A 21,377-nucleotide genomic window follows, 5' to 3' on the forward strand; every position below is an offset into this window, starting at 1 on the left:
GATGCTCTCTTAGAATGAAGCTTCTAACTAATACTGATCATTTTGCGGAGCAGTGCTTCTCTGATCACTCTGTAATCCCAGGTGAAGCAACTGAGACTGGCATAAAAGGACTAAGTATTTTTGAAGCTCAATCAAACAACTTACTGAGTTCTGAAATGTTTACAGTAAGAATAGTTACCACTTCTCTAACTTCTCCTTTTTATTCCCGGCTTCTCAGATTTGCAGCTCCGTCAACACTTGAGTTTCTCAGAGGACTCTGACCTCTCCAGTGACGATATTCTGGAACGCTCCTCCCAGAAATCCAAGCGAGAGGTAGGCAGATAGGAAATGCATTTTAAATGGATCTTGCATTGAGCAGATCACAGGCTCAGAGAACCACATCAGAAACTTGGACGATTGATTTTGTTGTTCTTACTGTTTCTTCCATGGAACAGGCTTTCCTGTAAGTTGGCTGACTGTTCTGCCTAAAATAAGTTGGTTTCACTTGGTTTCACAATTGCAAGCTACTGCCACTGTTGTTATATGAAGGATCTATTGTCTCACTGTGACACTACTTTACAAGGAATATCACAGTCAGAATAGTGAATTTTGTCCCTGTTGTGAGCATGCCAGTGGTCTACAGAAAACAGACATTTAATGTCAGAAGAGTAAATTTCACTGGCTCTTTATTGCAAAAAGATAACAAGTAATTACTTTTTGTAAGGGTCCGATTTTAGGATATTGTTTTACCAGCCTCTTTGATAGATTGAAGTGGTAGAATTCCAATCAAACTACAGACAGGAATGTACTTTTGCATACATCAAGAACATAGTCAAGACAGAACATCAGCTAAGAGGTAAGCTACAGGCTGCAGTTTTGCAGCTCATGCAGATTTGCTTATTTTTCCTGGGAGAAGAGAATGTGTACAGTCTGAATTAGTACCTTCTTTTTTTGGAGAGAAGATTTTGAGTCCGTTGCTGAGTATTTCCATATGTCTGTGTGTGTAGATAACAACTGTGAAGGTGAAATACATGGTAGTGAGCCCCTATGAAATGCCAGTATATAGGGGTTGGTCTTAGCCTGGTGTTCTCGTTCCAGTGTGGTCTGGTATGAACTCTGCTTCTTCTGAGAGCGCTGTTTCTTGTTCCTCACCAACCTTCCCTAGCTAGTGCTATAATGTCATATTGTAAGACATATCAACGGCTTTCTAGCCAAAATAGTTTCACTTTAAATGATGCTTTAAGGAAGTTACTGAGGAGGAAAGAGGAAACACCAGTGGGTCTCCATAAAAGCACAGAGAGAAAAAGACGTTTAGTTTATTTGCACATATTTATGTGTGGAAAATATATGGTGAGAGCCAAGTGCCACAGTTAGTTGCTTTTAAATTATTTATTTCAGTTTTAGGATGGCACTATTAATGCAAAAATAAGTGAAAAATGTAAGGAACTGCTCAATCATAGTAATGGGAAAGAGCCCTTCTTTCATTCCCGAGAGCTTCTAAGCTCTTCTAGACAGAGTTTGCAAGGTTTGGAGGAATAAGTAGAGATTTCATTGACCCCATAGAACACTAAAGCCCTGCTGGTACTGAAGTATGAAAAATGTGTTCCGCCTGTCCCTTCCTGGTGGTGCCTGGTTCACATGTTAAAAAAAACTTGTGAAGAGAGCATCTGAAAGAGTAATGTCCTGTCTCAAACCTGTCATCCAGTGTGCACAAATCAGTCTCAAATGGCAGGATCTAGTTGATACTTGGCTCAGATGGCAAAGGTATGGAAGTATTGCAAATTGAAGTGTCATAGGAAATGCTTTCTATGTATATATAGTGGAATGAATTAGAATAACTAATGAATTTAAGGCTGGTGGAAGGAGTTGATGAAGTAAGTAGGAATTTACTTACCTCTTTTAATCTCTCTCCCTAGTTGATCTAGATTTCTTCTAAGAGGAAGATTATTTTGTTTTTATTTTATTCTCTTTTTTTCTCTCCCCCTTCCATTCCTCCTTGCACGCCCTCAAGGCATTTCATGAGAAATTCTGCATTTTCCAAGAGATGCAGAAGAATGAGGTACCTGTGGCTAGCAGAGGACAGATATGCAATATAGGGGGTTCAGATAAGAGTTACTGAGTTACTGTTCTGCCTTGTAAGCTCCTTCAGGAGGAAGCAGGGCTTCATTAAGGTCTGTGCTTGTTTTCAGACTTTTGTATGCCTTGATGGTCACTTTTTTTTCTGTACTGAGCTACTTTGATTTAAAATGGCTTTTGCAGAAAAAAAGATCTCATCATTAAGCATTGGAGGCAATAGGTGACAGTGGCAGATGCCTGGAATCCTAATACTGAAAATATCTCACCAGCTCTGCCAAGGGTATGGTGGTGGTGTCTCACTTTCTCCCATTTGCTGTTGCTGAAGTTACACTAAGAATTTCTTTGCTCAGCATCTGCCTATTTTCTAAAGAATAGTTTTGAGAATGAATTTATTTAGAGGAAACGAATCTGAGAACTCCATTTACCTAATTTTATTGCATCCTGTTCAAGGATGTAGAATGTACATGCAAACACTGGAATGCCTTGCTGTCAAACTAAATGTAATTGAACTTCGAAACTGACAAAACTGGGTTTGTACTGATTTGGGGTGGGGGTTATATTTTTTTAAGTTACAAACTGCCTGCTACTTATTATGGGTAAGAGTTGACTTCCTGTGTGCCACATAACTTTTATGTGAACCCCGTCTCTAAACTGAAATTCTGCTTGTGCTGCTTTTTTGGTAATTGTAGTGAGCTTGTTTCCCAGACAGCTTGCTCTGTTTAGCCTGTTCTTTGTGATCAGCAGTGAATTAATTCAGTGTTGTTTAATGTAGTGTCTTTCAAGAGAAGCCTCTTGTAAAGAATTCCTAATGGAAATGCCCTGTGGGTCTCGTGTTTATAGGTGTGTGTCATTGTGTGTGTGTTTGTCGTTGTTCCTGTACAATTGTGGTATTGTGATCAGACGTGCGTTTTACTACTGCAGGTAGCTTGCTTTTTACTGAAGTTTGCATACATGCTGAAGTTGTTCTATGGCTTTTCATTTGTGACTGTTTTTAGCTAATTGAATGTGAAAATGCAAAATGCTGGCTGTTTGCCCAGAATGGCACAATGCCCTCTGTACTTCATGACAAGGGAAATTTGCCTCTTTTATAAACCCTAAGTAGTTTACTTGCCTTATTTTTGGGTACAGGGTAACGTAGAATGTCCTTGGATAGAGAAGGTAGTGATCTTTTCTGCCTCCTTTTCCGCCTCCTCATAATTTCAGCTCCTCAAGCCCTCTGGAGCGGGTCTCTTTTTAGACAGGGAGATTCCGTTACTGTAGGACACATAACCCACTCTGAGCCCATCTGGTGTTTCCCCTGTCACAAAGCAGTGAGGAAGATTTATGATGTTAGTTAAATGCAAATGATCATTTCTCTGAAGTAGGGATAACTTAAAACCATGAAATAAACACAACTCCTAGGAAAGGTTGTAAATCAGATTGTAAATGGAGAGTTGTGTGACAGAGTAATATATGGTTGGCTGAGCCAGTTCAGACCAAATATGCCCCAGCATAAGCCATTATTCCAAATGCTAAGCCAAAATTTTATATGTGTATGTATGTGTACTTCCTCAGTGGACGTTAAAACCGTAGGTAGATAAAGGCCAAATAATTCCTCTAGAAAAAGATATTTCCAAGTTGACTGTATCTTCAAAGAGGCTGCCAAAGCTAATTGCCTTCAGGAGAGTGCTAGAAACTTGATTTTGCGGACAGAAGTTCCATTGTGCTTCATCAGTCTGGGTCACGTTCAGCATTTGCACAATTTTATGTTTCACTTAAAAACAGCTTTGTTTTATTACTGTGCATCTGTTTTCAATGTTGAACTGATTTTGCTTCATTTTGTACGTTTTTTTTATTTTTTTTTTCCTTTACCATTCCCCCTTTAAAGTCGATTTATGTACCACACGCCTTGGCATTCAAGAGATCATATTCGTCAAAGGTAGTGTTTCCATTCCCACTAGCTGGCCATTGTTGCATTGCATGTCCCTATATTAACCCATTGAATCCATAGCTACCCGTCACATGTGCACTAACATCACAAACGTTGACTATGCATGCGTGAGATGTTAGCAGACATGGGCAGCAAATTCTTCATAGAGGTTGTCTACCAAAAATGCATTAAGCTTTGAATTGTCTGTCTGGTTAGAATGCATGCAATTATCAGTGCACAGCAGTGCACCACTGTACAGAGTGATGTGGATAATCTTTGAGCTTCAGAACAAATTGGTTTTCAAGGCAATTAAATATGTATGCGTATTCTTTTTTTTTAATACTTAGAATATGAGTTCAAGTGAATCGTCACACTTTAATTGGTGTCCTTCAACATTGTTGAGTTCACTGAAATCTTAGTGAAACTCTGTATCAAGCTAAAATCAAGACAGAAGTTGCATTTCTGTTTCAGGAATGTTGCTCCTTTCTGAAATTCTTATTGTCCCGTCTTCACAGTCGCAACAGTGTTACATGGGATAGGAAAGTCACACCCTCTATCACTTTACCTTCTGATTCGGGTATCATTGTGGATTTTGTGTTTTTAAAAAAAGAAAGAGTAAAGTGTTAACTTCTTGGAGCTTTAACGATGGTGCTTGCTAACCACCTATCTGAGGGATTTTTAATAGAGCTGTGATCCTACCTTAAACTCTATTCACTGAGAACAATAAACCAGAGGTAGACTGACCAATGTGGCAATACAATAACTAGATAAAGCAAATTTCAGGGTCATCTGTCTTAACATTTTGTCCTTAAAATTGACTGTCTATGGAGAAGATCTCTTTCCAGAAGTGGAAGACATCTGTTTACAGCTGTCCCTTAAAGCTTACATACATGTATGTGGGAAGAGAGTTCTTTTCTTCACTGTAGTTCACTTCATGCAGTTGTGAAGTTTCTCTGACACTCTTAGAAGTCTATGAGAGGAAGCCCTCCTAGACTACAACACAACCAACTAGTATACCTGATAAGATACTAAACCCCATTTCAGTAATGTTAAAAAGAGTTACTTATTTTTAAACTAGTTTCACTGAGAGAAAAGAAGAGGAGGAAATACCGTGCTATTTCTATAAACATAGCCTTTTTCCTTTTGGGTGGCGTCTGGTGTTGTAATATTCTGGTTTTAGTTTAGGGGTTGTTTGCTCTGGTTTATACCAGCCAGTTTTGTGGAGTTGCTCTTGAGATGGGATTTCCCATCTCACACCAGAATGTCATTCTGCTTTCAAATGTCTTTTTGCCTTCTTGATTCATAGAAAAGTTGCACAAATTTACACAGGTAGTCATTACCAGTTATACCAGTATAACTCCCAACTATGGATGTTCTTGCTCCAGAATAAAATAGGGAGAGGGGAATACCAATACAACTACACTAGTCTATAATAATTTCTTAGCTTATACTGCTGTAACTGTTCATGTAGACATGCCTTTACCCTCTTTTAAAATGAAACCTATGTGACCCCTCTATATGGTACTCATGGATTTAACTACATCTATTTGGCTAAATCTATTGAGAAATAGAATAAAAATTTATTTGATCTTTGGGGAGAGGTTTCATACAGCAATGGAAGACAGAGGTGGGACATTATACACAATCACAGCTTTGCAGTTGGCTTATATGCTTCTTCACTCCTGATTTGACCCTGAAATTGTTGCTCACTGCACTGTGAACACCTTTGCCTACAGAAGCTTGACCTTTGACACAGCCATGGCAAAGACAGAACACCTCCCTTCTGAGATTTTGGAAGAGAAAATGGTCATCCCTCCCCCCAAACCTCTGAGCATGCAAATAAAATCTGCTCCTGTTTTTCCTTCCTTCAGAGAGCCTACACAGAAGAGGAACTGAATGCCAAGCTGACCCGGCGAGTACAGAAAGCTGCCCGTAGACAAGCCAAGCAAGAGGAGCTGAAGAGGTTACACAGAGCTCAGGTAGTGTCTCACAATCTTCTTGTCATGGCAGACAGTTAACTCTATATGAAAGCACCATGATCCTGACATTCGTCTGAGTGTGTCAGAAGAGGATCCAGAGACAGAACTTTCCTCTATTTCTACATGATTCTCCCTGCTCCTACTCCCTCTTTCAAATTTCATATCATGTCACAGACATGGGAAGAATGGCTGAAACCTATCGTGATAGTTTTACAGTGAGAAAAATAATGACCATAACACCTTTCTAGCAGGAGATGAGTGAAGCAATAATACCTGATGAAGCTGCACCTATCATTGCTTTGCTAGATTATGCTGCTGGGTGAAGTGTTACCAAATTAACCTTTAATTACCAGAGAATCTGTTGGAAAACTGCTGGCATCATCTATAGGTGATGGGATTTGTTTAAAACTCAAGGTAGGGGCTCAGCTGACTGAATAGCATCACCTTTCACTTCAGTGTTTAGGAGGGTGATTGGAGTTGTAGCAAATAAGTGAGTATCAAGGTGTTTGCAAAATTAAGGGATAGGATGCAAGGGGGTGGGGAGGATATTGTCACTGGAGGGACTGTGGTGCTAGCTTTTGAGGCAGTTAGCTTTTGAAGCAGTGTATTGTTGAGGACAAATACTTGTTTTTGAAAAGGCCAGTTTGGCTGAAGTCACTTAGTGCTGGATGAGTGCTGCAGACAGAGCAGGAGAATTGCTGTTGGTGAGATTCTGCTCCATTCTTCTCTGAACAGATCATCCAGCGGCAGCTTGAACAAGTGGAAGAGAAGCAAAGGCAACTCGAGGAGAGAGGGGTTGCTGTGGAGAAGGCCCTGCGGGGAGAAGCAGGTATCCATCAGAATTTGGTTTGCTTTTTAACATTTTTTTTTATCAAGTGCTTGTGCACTAGTCCATAGCTGCTTGGATTTTAGAGGCAATTGGACCATTGTAGCCTAGAGATGGAGTCCAATGTGAATCCATTCTCCCTTTTCTACTATCTTTTTGAGGCCTTGTTTCTCCTGTGTTTCTTCTAATCCTGGGACTTCCCTATCAGCAGAGACTTAGTTCACTTATCTTTGCCTGGGGCTTAGGAGGTAATGCTCCAACTGTTAATAATGGCTGTCTGACTGCTTCTGCGTATTACTGGATATTACAGCTAGAAAATTGGAGGGGTTTCCTAGCTGCAATTCACATAAAGCTGTCACAGTAAGAGAACCCTGTTTGTATGTTAAGGAAGTAATTGTGAAATTGTGTGTGCTTTCTCTATTGTGTTGGATTATCAAGGTAGTGTCCTTACAAGGGACCATCACAGAACATCTTCCTCACTGCACAGCCCAGCACACTGGCTACTTCCGACAAAGTTGTGCAGAGCAGAAATGCACACGTGTACTGAAAGGTATCCATGTCAAGCTGTTAAAGGAATGTTATGTGTTCTTGAAATTAAACTAAATGAGTATCATCTGATCTGGCAAGCATATGAGTGGAGGGAGTACTTGGTTCAGATAATGCTGATAGTAGTATAATGATCTGGAAAAAAGAATCCTCGATTGCGAGGAGTCAGATATCCAACACGCAAATGCAACGTGCGTATACCTGACAGGCCCTGATTATGTACCTGATTACAAGGGTCAGAGATCAGAAATAGTAATAGTGGAACAGGTGTTTGGAAAATGTTTGGGCTTGTTGCTTGGATTGAAGAGCCACTGCTATGCCTGTGAAGATGGAACTTAATTAAGCAGTGAAGGTTCACCAGAGGAAAAGTCTGTTGTGACTTCCCGCCAATTACTACTCCGCCAGGATTAGGTATGTTTGATGCTCCATAAGGGTGTGCCAAAGCAGAAGGACTGAGTGGTTACCAAAGCAAATAGGTACTACAAGTGTGGAGGACAATCTTGAGGACTTCAATGGTTTTGTGATCTGACTGGCTTTTTCATTTGTGGGTTCAAAAAAAAAAAAGCCTTGTGCAAAAACTCTTTCTTTGCAGTGGTGCCTCGTTCCTTATACTGTGTATTTCTGTGTAGCCCCACTCTGTTCTCTGGCCTGCCAGTTACTGCACTTACTAAAACCACCTCTTATCTCTAATTGTTCTTTTCCTTTTTCTTCTTTTCATCTGGAAGTCAGTCTTGATTACTGAGCTGCTAAATGACTTTCATATAAGACATGTCAGCACAAGTGAGAAATCTTAGCAGCTGAGAGAACATTCTTCACGACAGAATGCTCTCTCATTGAAGAATGATAGAAGAATGCCTAAAAAACATTCAGAGAGGGCAGAATATGACCAAGAGTAAGAATTACTATTTTATATGGAAGACTGCAGAATTAAACCCTTGTATAACTAACTTTTCACTCCCAGCTCTCCCAAAATGGAAGCAGTCTTAGATGAGCTTGTGTATTTGTGAATTTCCTAGCAGAATTATGGAATTGTAGGTCACTCTTTGCAAAATGAATCTCTTTTCTTCAGAAAGTCTCTAGGGTATGCTTTGCTCTTGCAACATGTTTCTGTCAACAGATCATACATTATGGTTACGGAAGCTTAACTCTGTCATAAAGAATTCACCAGCCTCAACTCTTCCAGTTATTTCAGGGGATTAACAAGAAACACATTGGGGGGGCGGGGGAGGGGGCACAGGGAAGCATGTTCTAACCTGTGCTGACTGAAACACAAGATTATAAATTAATTCCATGCTTCACCTAGCCACTCTTGCATGGACATTTTACATACATTTGCAATAAAATAACTGAATTCCTTCTTTTTAAAGTCTGCGGCATCACATTCTGTAAGTACAATTAATTTCTGCCTCCAATAGCCATTAATTATTCAGGAGGGCAGTATAATTTTCTTGTCATCTGCATTGCCTAAGATACTGACCTAACAGTGACCACTGCATTCAGCAAGTACCATTGTGTAAAGGTGTGGAGTCATGCTCTTGTCTCTGATCGGTCCCTCCCCTAATGAAACCATGTAAACAAAAGTTAAAAAAGGGAAGGGCAGTGTATAAAGTGGTGTTGTCATCTGAAAAAAAAAATCTCTTTCCTTTTAATAAGCTTGTACAAGGGGAAGAAATGGGGGAGGGTGGGAGGTATGCCTCCTGTGCACATACTCTGTCCACATAAATAGAGAAGGATTGCAATGCAGGATCGAAGTAATGGCTGTCCCATAGACAGCCAATATTACCTGTTCTAGGAGAACATATTAGGCTCTGTAATGAGTGGGTTATTCAGCTTCCCTCTCTGTAGGGAAAGAACAAATCACTCACTGACTTAGGCATTTAAATATGAAGTTTTAGATAGTGTTAGTAGTAGTTTCCTACTACTAGGTACTTGAAAATCCTGACAGAAGAAACAGAATTCTGTATTTTGTAATGAATCTTTTCTTTTCCTATTGTAGAAAAAGATAGAGAAGACCATCTGAACGACTTCTCTGTCATTTATCATCTTTTAGCACGTTGCCTGTTAGTCATCTTTCCTGTCTGTGAAGAATTTCAAATTTTGCTTTTGTAGAGGTCTTCCATTAACTTTAATTCCTCAGATCTCTGACCTCTGGACTTCTTTCCATTTTTAGAAAAATAGTATTTTTCAGTTGGGCTGGTAAGAACAAAAACCAGCACTATAGGTAAGAATTTGTTTACTTAGAATAATTTTGCTTCTATTTTCCATCCATTTTGCATCATCTGTAGTATGTTCTTGCCAAGTGACTTACACTGAGAAGACTGTCAATAAATTCTTCACAGCGATGCCCTGCTGTCTTCCTGAGAGATTACAGTTAATTTAGATCCTAGTAAGAGGTACAGACAGCTCAATACTCTTTCCAGGAATTTCACTCATTATCTGATAGTTGTCAAGTTGGAATATTTATATGATGATACTAGCTATTCAACTAATCAGATTCAGAAACATTTTGAAGGTCATTGTCAACTTTCATTTTGACAAAATAATTGCACCTTCTTGGCTACCTACTTGTCTTTTCCTTTTTTAAATTGGCTCAGCCTCAGGCAAGGCGCAGTTGGTCTTTTATTGTTTTAAAAGCTGAATGCTCAATCTAACATTTAGTTTCTGATTCAGAAAATGATCTCACACCCCATGATTACTTAATTGCCTTAATATGTTCTCTGTGATTATCTTTGAAAATCTCAGCCTTTGATAGTCGCATTCATACCAAGAATGAATGATTTGGAATGTAAGCTCTATTTCAAGTGACAATGTAAGCTCTATTTCAGGTGGCAAGTTTGTCATATGGTGGTCTAAGCTTTTGTCATCCCTTTTTTCCTTCCTCCTCCCCCCCCTTTCTTTTGCATCACGGTATTTCACTGCAAAGGTAAAGTAGGATAATCTCAATAAAGAATTTTCCCATTTTTCTGCGGTGTCCCAAGAGACACCTTGAATGGGATTGCTATTAATGTATCAGTACTTCGTATTATAGTGCATCTGCCTGTTTGGACATGCTCATGACTTTGGTTTCCTGTGTGGATTTTTCATTTTTTCAATTAACAACTTAAAAATATGTCAAATCAGAAATTTCTGGAACCTTTTTGTTTTCTCTCTTATCCTCCTCTAGCATAAACTTTGATAGGCATTTTTAAGAGCTGGGAAAATGTCTCCTACTGTCAGATCAATACTGAAAAATTTAAGAGCCACCTCTTTCCATCAAGTGAATCATATGCAGTGAGAAATAGTACTCTCAGTACTCCCATCTGCCTCTTCCCCAAAGAAATGTTACAGAGTGCTAGACTCATGGTGTACCTGTCTCTAGCAGCTGTGGACGTACACGTCTCTGCTCCGCATGCTTCTGTGCAGGTTCTTCTCTGGCATAGATACTGCATTAGGAGAAACACACATACATATCTTTCCACACTTAGGCGTTTGCCATTCATGTCAGCGCTCAGTCAGTGCCTTCCACCCATGTGCTGTACACACACATCCTCCACTCACTTGCCTCCAAGAAATCAAGCCTTACACCTTTCCTGCAGCTGACCTAGGAAATTACACTGTTTCCTTCTGACATATTGCTCAGCATGAAAGCAACAAGATTGGTTCTGCTTTTCTCAGCAAGAACAGGAAAGACATCAGTGTCAGGTGCTGGTGCAGACTGAAATAGGTGAAGTGTCTCTGTGTAGACTTCTTGATTTTTCCCCTTGGAAGTCCTTGCCTGCCTGCAGGGAATTTTCTCCTCATCTTCCCAATATATGTTTGTGATATGTTTGTGTGTGTATGTACATATATGTATATATACAGAGAAAGAGAGACATATAATTTATATATATATATATATGTGCCCACGTGTATAGCTGCATGTTTCCTGTTTGCCTTTTTTTTGTTTCTGTCTGTATGTCTTTTTCTCATATATTGCTTTGATTGTGTGGGGCTAGGGTGGGTATCTGATTCAATAACTCTGTCTTCACCAATTCCTTGTTGTAGACTATTGGGGAGAGTCTTATTACAGTGACCTCATCGACTTGCATCTGGGTGGTATGTATGGCTGAACCTCCTGCTGACACTAACCCTGCTGACACTCCTCCCCACCCCTCCCTTCACCTACTTCTCCCATCCTTGGCTCACAAACACGAAGAAACAGCCCTTGCACATGACTGGCTATAGCACAACCCCTTTTCCAGCTCAGGAAGAGGAGATCCTAGCATGCTCCACAAACCATGTGTAAGGCTCCCTCTTCTATTTTCCACAGTGCTGAGTATTTCAAAATTTACTTACTGTTTTCACTCTAGCCACCTTCCCTGCTAGCAGTGGAAGGCCGTTCTGGTTTTTTGCTTCTCCTTTGCACAGTCCAACTCTATCATCGAAATCCTCTGTAGGAAAAGATTTTAATGTGAAGGGGACAGCAGAACTGACCTGCTCCCAACAGCTAACAGCACTGTAAAGAATTAGTCATGCCATTGCCTGCCTCTTCCTCTCCTGAGGCTCATCTGCTTCTTCCAAAAAAGTCAGAGTGTGTTGATGATCTAACAAAACCAAAATGCTCCCTGAAGGGACTTTTGAAACACTTGTAGATGACAGATACTTATTCTTTCTTGTTTTGTCTTACTGTAAGGTCAGGAGAGAATCTGCTGTTAAGAGTTCCAGTCATTTTTGCTGGAATCTGCGAGGTTCCAGTCAGACCAGTTTGCATCATTACACAGCTAATAAGCTTCTTGCTATGTTGGTTTTTTTAATATCCCATTTAGTGCTAAACACAAGTTACAGTGTTTAGCTCTTTTTTTCACTTAGCGATTATAATCTGGTTATCACTCTGCACCATGGTTCTGCATTTCTTTAATTAATGTTACTTCCTGAATCCCTTAGTAGGTGAATAACTTTTGGGTTTCAAATGGCATTTGTTTAGCATTTGCCCATCTTGAAAATTAAAATTCCCTTTGGTAATCACCCTAAATCTATTCTTATAAAATGAACACATCTGTCAGCAGATCCAAGAGAAAGCAAACGCTGCTCGGTTGCATGGTCATCTGAGGGTCTCATTTCATTTGTCTTTCAGAGTATAAAGTTGCTTGATCTAAGCTGTGTTTTTGTTGAGGGAGTGCATTACAGTCCAGCTCCACAGAGTGGAAGATCCACAGGCTCTAGGCCTGATCCAAGACACATCTCTAGAAGTCTTCCCCCAATTTCGTTGTGTTCTGCATTTGATCCTTCAAACATAATCTTGCCCAGGCTTTTAACTGTCGATTTTTCTCCTCCTCCGGGAGGAGGCTGTGCCACATAGTATCTATCTGTAGCTGCCTGGGAATGACTCCAAATTGTCCTGGTGCAATAAGCTTTTATTGAAAAACATCCACCTGAGTTAAGAATATCCACCTAAGTTCAAGTTTCAAAATGGAAGATTTTTCTCCTTAGTAGACCTAATTTATTGCCCAGTTCCCCTGTGCTAATTTTGATGTGATAGTCCTCCGCTAGCCCTGTGCTTCATTCACTGCTAAGTCCCTCTGGCATTCTTTCCTGGGGTATTTTCTGCAGAGAGACTTTGAAACCCTCTTCCTAGTTATGTCCATCAGGGCTGGCCCATACTCGTATGTGCAGAGAGTAGGAGCTGTAAAAGGGTTGATGCTGAATTACACATAACAGACACTTATCCCTATTTAATGCTATTTCCACTATACCTCTCCCTCCTCCCGCTTCTCCTCCTAATGCCTCTTTAGAGACAGCAATCCCATCAAAATCACTAATAGTGACTTTAAGAAAAGCAAAATAATCTTTACTTAAAGGGACACTGTCACTTGAAAAATTACTGTGTTGCAGAAAATCTTAACTGAAAATTGAATTTACTGTTTATCTTTGTTGTGTGTTTGCTTTTGCCATTTCTCTGAACTCAGATGGTCACCCCAGAGTCGTCATTTTTGATCTTCTATAACAGGCTGGTTTTATTTATAGGGTGACTCAGTCACTTCGGCTTCGAACAGTCAGAGACAATGTTCATGTTTTGTAAAAATGGTTGATATATTTTAAAACTATATCATGTTTCTGCTCATCTCAAAAATACCTTTTTCAAAACAAACTTTAAAAAACTGTATTGGGCAGTATCCCTTTAAATGCAATGAGCCAGTATAGCCTGCCTGGAGTATGTGGCTTTATAGTACTATTTTGTTGCCTCTGTAATTTGCTTTATATTTGCTTTTGGGGCTGCCAGAACACTTTTGCCAGAAGGGATACATTGCTCTGATGATACTTGTCACTATTCAGTGGCAGATTTAGAGCTCAGCTTCGAAATTCACATGTCTGTGCAGGATGCTGCATCTGGGTGGAGTGCCATTAAAATCCCTGGAGCGCCGTGTGGCTGCGTGGTCCTGCTGAGCGCTATAAGCAGCTAGGATGGCTGCATAGTTAATTATTCTACTGGCAACTTGTGTCTCTGAGGCATAGGCGTGACTCCAGAGTCATGCTGTCAGTAGAATGATAAGCAAAATTGCAAAATACTTTGAAAAGTTATCTGTAAGTTGGTAATTATTTTTGAATGATCAGTGCATTAATTTATTCTGGATTTTCTTTACACTAATGAGAGTTGCGTTTCATTTAGTTGTTACAGATTGTGCAACAACTTCTGCAAGGGAGTGGTAACTTCTGACATCCTTGGTCAAGTTCCAGTTTGCAGGATTACAGATTGCTATCTTAACTACCCCCATTGCTCTGCTCAGATGCCATAATCCTCTCTTCCTGTTCTAAAATGTCATTACTGTTGCTGTAAAGCAGATGTTTCATTTCACGCTACAGATGGTCACATTTCAATTCTGAGTAATTATTCCTATGTGTATGTCATATATGCGGTTATGGTAAAAGAACATTACAAAGGTTGCAAAGTCAACTGAAATAAAGATTTTATATTGTGTTGATATATCAACAGATTTATAACCTTTAGGTCCACTGCAGAGAACTCTGCCTCATCCCCTTATGGAATAACTGGTAGCAATGCTAGGTTGTCATCCTCTGTGTAGATCCTTATGGAGAGGAAATGGGACACAGTCAGTGGATTTCACAGATGTTTGCTGGCAGCTGTGGAATGGTGAGACTTGAAACACAGATTCTGAGCCAGACACTGGAAGGATGCAGTGGTCTGGGGGATGTACACTCTTTGTCCCTTTTATTCCCTCTTTCCAGACAGTCCTTGTGTCCTAACCCTGTCTTTTTCCATCCAAAGCTCCTTACCCCACTTCCATTTTCATTCTCAGTCTCAGTTTCTGCTTCTCAGGCATTTAATTTTAATCCTACCTTCTTGACAAAGAAATCCTAGTATTCTACCCTTCAGACCTCCTGTTCCTCCCCACTAGCGGTTGCCAGTCTTTCAGTCCTGCTCTGGTCTTCCCACTGACTCAGTCCCCACAGCCTCAATCTCTGCCTCTGGCCTCCTCCCAGAATTTTTGGGCTCTGCTCCCTCTTCTACCCAGCATTATTTGTCTGGAAAATTGTAGGTCATATCTTCTCCACAAATCTGCCTTCTCCTTTCACCCCTAACCCCTTTTTCCCTCTTCTCTCTGTCTCTTCTCCTTTATTAGTTTGCATTCTTAGTCTCCTTGCTTACTTAGTCCCAGCCTCAGTTCCTCCTTACCCACTGGTTCCTTGTCCCAGTTTGCTCCTCATCTGCCTGCAGAAAGTACCTCCGTTGTTCCCTCTGCACTCAAACGAGTGGCTTCCTTTTCCTTGCACCCAGCAGGGAATCATTGAGGAAACAGCCCCACACTCCTGTCTTGCTTTGCTCTTGGCTGGAGTATGCTGAGACAGGCAAGAAGGATGTAAGGAAGAGAGCTGGTATGTTTGATAGTGCTGATTTCAGACATCCGTTCTCCCTTCTTGACACGAGCCTTATGAACAACAGGTAAACGGGGGGAAAAAAGTGCGATTGTGGCTCTTTTAAAATTCTTTGTACTTTGTTTAAAGCATACTCTACAACAACTTCACTTTTTATTAACTTATTTAAAATACTTGAGCTGGCTATGTCCTTTAAAGTCCTGCAGATCTAACTCTGCAAGGCTGGAGTCTGATACACTCAAGTGGGAACCGTCCTATTTCTTGTGATTGGCAAACACGGCTCTCCTGGAAGAGGAGTGGAGTTGTAAGATAAACATTGTTTTCACAGTCTGCAGCTGCTTTTGACACTGAAGTGAATTGGTAACATGTTTTCTTTGCTGTAAATTTGGAGCAGGAAAGCGCACTTGATAAGCAGAACTTGTTAAGTATAATTAGAGTATTTGTTAGGTTCTGGAAGCAGGCAATTACCATTTACCTGCTTCTTTCTGCACACCTCTCACAACTGCACACAAAAACTAACAGTGTTGGGAGACAAGGTCAGTGCAGAACTGTACTAATTCTGACTGCATTTTGAAGTGCCTTGAGGTCTAGTAGAAGCAGAGGACTTCTGTGCGGTTGTTTGTGTGTGTATTCTGCTCCAACTATTGTTTTCCCTCCTGGCTTCCCCCCCCCCCCCCCCCCCCCCCCCCCTTCTGCTGGATAAATAAAGGTGTGGTTCAGTTTGCATGACAATTCAGTGGTCTGTGAGTTTTCCCCAGGTTTCTTCTAGTGATTGTACTTTAGAAGATACTGGTTTTGACATAGTTTTAGTAAAGTGTTAAGTCAGACACTGAGTGATGTGCTTATGGGATAGTTGTCAGAATCCTTGCCCTCAGCTTTATAATACCTGCAGTTGTGTGGATGCTATTCTCCAAGAGGTGGCTTTCTGCATTCTTGCTCTTTTACAACACTGCTGTTGCACAACTTCACCAAATAGAAAAGTTGGAATGCTTTATTTTTCAGTACTCGGGTTTCTGACAATAACTGATTTTTAAAAGGTGGGAAAGAGGGTATTTCCTGTGATCAGGGCAGAGTTTGTCTTACTAATCTCTTTTGGACTAATCCTTGTTTTAAGCACTAATTTAAAATTAGAGCTCTTAGTCTGCCTGCTAAATGAGTGATGGAATTTGTTAGTAGAATAAGAATTTCTAAAGTGTCGTGCTCTTGGCTTGTGAGGTCAAGTGCCAGCATAATGGTTCAGGAGAACTGAGATTAGCCAAAGAGCTGGATTTCCTGCCCGGTGTTGCTGATTTCCAAACTGCGCTGGTTAGTCAGCAATATAGAAATCAAAGTCTTTGGATGCAAAGCTTGCAAAGGATGTGATCCCATTTGGTCTGTGGTATATCTGTTCAAGTCATTTTGATTTGCAGTGGCTCACCACTTCTCAGAAACCATCACAGCTCTCATACCACAGGACATGGGCAAATAGGGAAGGGGATCAATGTGAGGTGTAGCTTGGGGATAATGGTGTCTGCCACCCCAAACTTTCTGCTGTGCTTTCTTCATCCTGATCAATCATTTTTACTACTGTGCTTCAGATTATGAAGAAGTGTTACGTAGCTACAGCAGAAAAGGACAAAAACAGTCTGAAGTATTGCTCTTTAAACAATAGGAAAATGAAAAGTAGAAAAGAAGACAACAGTCCAGTGTAGCTTGTGTAACGAAGAACAACATACAGTGAAAAGGAAGGTCTGTTTTCATGGTGGCTATACAATTTCCGTTCCTTGTTTTGAAGAGGCTTTGGAGCGATGGTATTTATTCTTGGCCTGGCTCTTGGTTTCCACCGCTTTAGCAAAGTCTGCAATCTCTCACGGGTACTATGGCAAACAAGGTCTTTCTTGTCATGACTGCATGAAAGATTTCCCAGAAAGATCTGGGAAAGGCTTCTTTTCACAGAGGCAAGATAATTCCAGTCACTTTATTGATGGGATTTGCCTAATCTGCAAGGCAGAGCTTCTACGTCTCCAGGATGTTCAGTGTGCTCGGGAGCTGGGGCACGGTCCTTTCCTCAATAAACTGCAGCTCCTGGCTCCGTACCGGTCACCCCATGCACCCTTGTGAATGCCTCTGCTTGCCATCTTCGCTACTTGGGCTGCTGACCTCTGCTTTGAAGGCTTTACGTGCATTTCGGAAAAGTTGGCTTGTGGCATTGAAAAGGAACAACTGGTGATTAACAGAGTGTGTTGGCAGGTTTGCCTCTCTGGGGGAAAAAAAGTTATAATTTTCTGTCCAGAAGCTGTAGTCACACCTCAGACTCTTGCTGACAGCACAGAGAGAAGCTAAGAAGTGAATGGTCACAGAAATAGTTCTTCTCTTACCCTTCAGCTCCTTCTGAGCGAACTGCATCAGTGGGGCAGTGGGTAGCTGGTATTGCTGCTGCCGGCAGCGCTCTTCCCATGCTGTGGATGAAGACTTGTGTTGCCAGACCTGGCCTGGGATTTTTGGTGGGGGAGGAGACTTAGACAGGGGATTGGTTTTTTGGTTTTGGGGGGTTGTTTTATTATTATTATTTGCTTATCAAAAGTTTTTCCCATTTGGCCCTGACTCCATGGCCAGGAAAATTGTCTTGCAGTGATGATCATGTTTTTAATTTAATGAGCCCATGAGGTGGTGATTTCTCTTCTCTAAACAATAATATAATAATAATACTATATACTGTAGGATTAGTGATGGCTTTGGGAGAAATAAGAAGACATGTAAGGATTTCCATTATGTAATCGGACAAGTGATAACGGCAAGGTAGATGAGACAATTTTTAACACCATATTGTGAACCAGAGTCTTGTATAGTTCTCCTTTTTAATAGTACTGGATGAGGAGTTCAGCCTTTTCCCAGGATTGTCTTTAAACATAAATATACACAGTGAGAGCTCTTGCTGTGAATTTGTACTTTTTTTTAAATTAACCTTGACAGGAATGTGAATGATCTGATGATACATTCACTGTCTAAACTTATCAGCCGGCTGAGGGAATGTTTTTTCCATTTATCAAAATGAATTTTTTTTTCCACGGTTCTCTGTTTCTGAAACAGTTAAGAGGCCTTTTCTTGAAAGAGTTCATCTGGAGGGATAATGAAATGTGTAGCGTGGAATACACTTAAAAATTTATTACTGTCAGTGAAAAATCTTTCTCCATTTCAGGAAATATGATAAAACATTTTTCCTCTTAAAGTTAGAAAGTTCCTATTTCAGTCTACTTATAGTATCTGTACCACATGTATCAATACTCTTTATTAGCAAGGGTGGGGAGGTAGTTTTCATGACTACCACCTTAGAGAAGTTTTTAAAATATATTTAAAATTCTACTACTGCATGATACGTATTTTAGAGCATAATAATTGGTGTAGTTTTCACAGCTTGAGAACTATAAGAGGTAATTTTTCAGGTTGCACTTTACTCTGTCCTCGCTGTTAAGGATCTCCAGTACATAAGGTACACTTTTTAAAGCCTTGATAATCATCCTGGGCTGGACAGAAGTTGTTTCCAAAGCAATTGTAACGATCATATAACCTGTGTTCACTGATGCAACTGTAGTTTACATGTGGAGTAATTGGAAAGGATCTTAATAGTACAGGTTATTTTCATTATCTTACTGAAAAGCAATGTTAACATTTCCTGTAGCAGGACTATTATAGATACCATGGACTTTGTAACTTGATTCAAGGACACATTTTCCTTAAACAAGAGTGGGAGCATAGTATTTCTGTTAAAAAATAGCACAACTGAGAGCAGAGGAAGAAAACGCAATTGCAGAGAGTGGGTTCTGTATTACAGCCTTCTGCTGTGTGAGTCCTGTGGCTTTTTACTGGAGACCAAAGATGGCATCTTCTCCTAGGATCAGACCTTTTGCTCAGTGGTTACAAAAGTTAGTAGTTTGTGGTCATGTCACAATGAGATGGATGGCATTTTCACATACCAGGTGTTTATTTTCAGATCAAATATGGCAAATCGGGAATTCCTCACCAAGTCTATATGTCCATGGTTGGAAATGTGTAAATATAGCTGTGTTTGAGTTATCAACATCCCATAAACACACACACACAAAATTCTGAATGAAATCTCCAACCCTGAAAAATTGAAGTGGATTTTTCCATATAGTTAGATGTCCATCTCCTGATCCCCCCAGGACCAAGTTAGAGTGTTAAAGCATATATAGAAGAATTCTTGCTGAATAAGATATGATGTGAAATAAAAAATGTAACAGGTATCATGCACTAAATGCTCTGCTTTGTGTGGAAGCTTATTCTTCAAGTGCCTTTGTGGTTTGGGGTTTTTCTTGTTTTGTTTTTGCTTTTGTAACCTAATCTGTGAAATAGCAATCGTAGCAAAAAAAAGCCCTAGTATTTTTTCATTTTAAATGAAGAAGTTGGAAAATTCTGAACAACTAGAATTAAGGTTCTGGTACTGTCAACTAATGTTGGTATGATGCTTTATTTGTAACTGTCATATGGCCAACTGTGGCAGCTCTCCTAATGTTGCCCCTTCCTGCTCCCAGTACAGAGGTTTCTTCCTGTCTGAGAAAACCGCCCTGCTCAGTCACAGGCTTTGAAGCCAATGTGCTCTCCCTCTCGCTCCAGTATGTCCTCCATGTGCTGGTCTAGTTCTGTGATGGTCCCTTCTAAAGCCTTCCCAGTTCGCCGGTAGTCTAGTTCCAAACCACGTATATCAAACTCTGCTGACTTCTCCAAAATAAGCATTATTCTGCCATATTGTTGTTGTGGAGTTTATGCCTTTTCCCAACACAGAAATGCCTCCTCTTTATAAATGCGGTTGTGCATTGAGAGCAGTAAGTGTTCCATTCTGCTAGCTCTGATGTTTCAGGCTCATCACCTTCCTGGTGCATATGTTCTCCTGTAACTATTAGTGATGTTGGTTATTTCCTACTGTTTATCTCTGTAACGTTAAGTACAGCTGAACCATTTTAGAGATGAGAAATGTTTGTCCTTCACTGGGTGACAGAAAAGATGAAAAAGATTCAATAAGTCACCGATACTAACAGGACCTGTAAGCTTTAAAATGCTTTGTGAAATGAGAATGTCAAGGGAGAGCTTTAAATTTACCGTTCTAACTCTGCAAAGCCCTCAGTTGGTCATTGCCCCTGCAGACCCTGATGTGAATCACTTTTTTATTCATGTAAAAGCCTTTTCCCCTCTAAGAATAACAGTACAGTTGAGTACATGTGTACTCACCATACTTGACACAGCAGATCCTGGCAGGCTGGTTCCACATTAATCAGATTCTCCCTGTGATGTTCCCTGTCTGAAGAAATTATTTTCCATTAAAAAGGATGCTTTTACCATCAGTGGATGCTGCCATGGTGATAAAAGCATGGTCCTGATAAAGCTTTAAGGTAGGGTGGCTGCTTACAGCTCGTGTCTTATGCATGCAGGCAAGACTTTTTGTAACCCTGCTTGAAATTTGACATTTATCAGCAGGAGTTAAATATTCGTCTCTGCTCGTCCTGACATCTTGTTCACAAACCTTTCGGTTAAAGACCATGTGATTGAAAAATACACGTTAGGAAAAAGTACAGTAACAATAACCTCCTGCCTGGTATTTGTACGGCTCAGTAAGAGTTCACCAGTATCTCAGTCTACCTCTTACCTGTTATCTGTGCTTATTAGGGACATTATTCATCTGTAGACTGTATCCCTTGTTTCTCCTTCTCCATTTCTTGTATTTTTTCTTTTCTTTTCTTCTTGTGTTTCCTTTCTTTCTCACTCTTATGCTTTTTGTCCTTTGCTTGTCTTTTATTTCACTCCTTTCCTCTTCCGTTCCACTTCCAACTTCCTCTTCCTCTCCTGCCTCTTCCTCTTCCTCGTTTGGTCCTATTGAAGTTGAGCCCAATGCCGGGACACCACGTCGTAGACCTCTCTCCTTCTGCCCTTGCTGTGCCCATGAAGGTAACGTAACCTCACACGCTCCCTGTTCTCCTCGACCACAGCTGGGTTGTCGTAGCAGCACTAGTCAGCTAGCGACCACAAGGCCCCCAGCCCTTTTCTTGCTGTGTCCCCAAACCAACCTTCTCAGTAGCAACCTGCTAATCAGCTTCTCTGAGCCTGTGGCAAGTTATTAAAGGTACAGTATCCCTTTTGCTAGTCCCAGCTGTGCTAGGGAAGGTGTAGCGACTGGGAGGGACATTGGGCAGCAGCGGTGGGAGCGGTCACGTCACAA

At 40.6% G+C, this 21,377-nt stretch overlaps 1 protein-coding gene across 2 annotated transcripts in view; it reads left to right on the plus strand.

Annotated features, from left to right (window-relative positions):
• MICAL3 (microtubule associated monooxygenase, calponin and LIM domain containing 3) overlaps positions 1–21,377 on the plus strand; it is a 110,127-nt gene that overhangs the window by 80,468 nt on the left and 8,282 nt on the right. The window contains exons 34-40 of one of the 2 annotated variants that reach the window (XM_050915618.1): positions 218–312; positions 1,991–2,038; positions 3,923–3,973; positions 5,836–5,943; positions 6,679–6,772; positions 11,339–11,389; positions 21,041–21,106. In XM_050915618.1, the coding sequence (XP_050771575.1) occupies positions 218–312; positions 1,991–2,038; positions 3,923–3,973; positions 5,836–5,943; positions 6,679–6,772; positions 11,339–11,389; positions 21,041–21,106 (513 nt within the window). The remainder of the gene's footprint in view (positions 1–217; positions 313–1,990; positions 2,039–3,922; positions 3,974–5,835; positions 5,944–6,678; positions 6,773–11,338; positions 11,390–21,040; positions 21,107–21,377) is intronic. The other variant, XM_050915619.1, reaches the window with a different exon arrangement.

The sequence above is a fragment of the Gymnogyps californianus genome, chromosome 1, assembly GCF_018139145.2.
Source record: "Gymnogyps californianus isolate 813 chromosome 1, ASM1813914v2, whole genome shotgun sequence".
Lineage (NCBI taxonomy): Eukaryota > Metazoa > Chordata > Aves > Accipitriformes > Cathartidae > Gymnogyps > Gymnogyps californianus.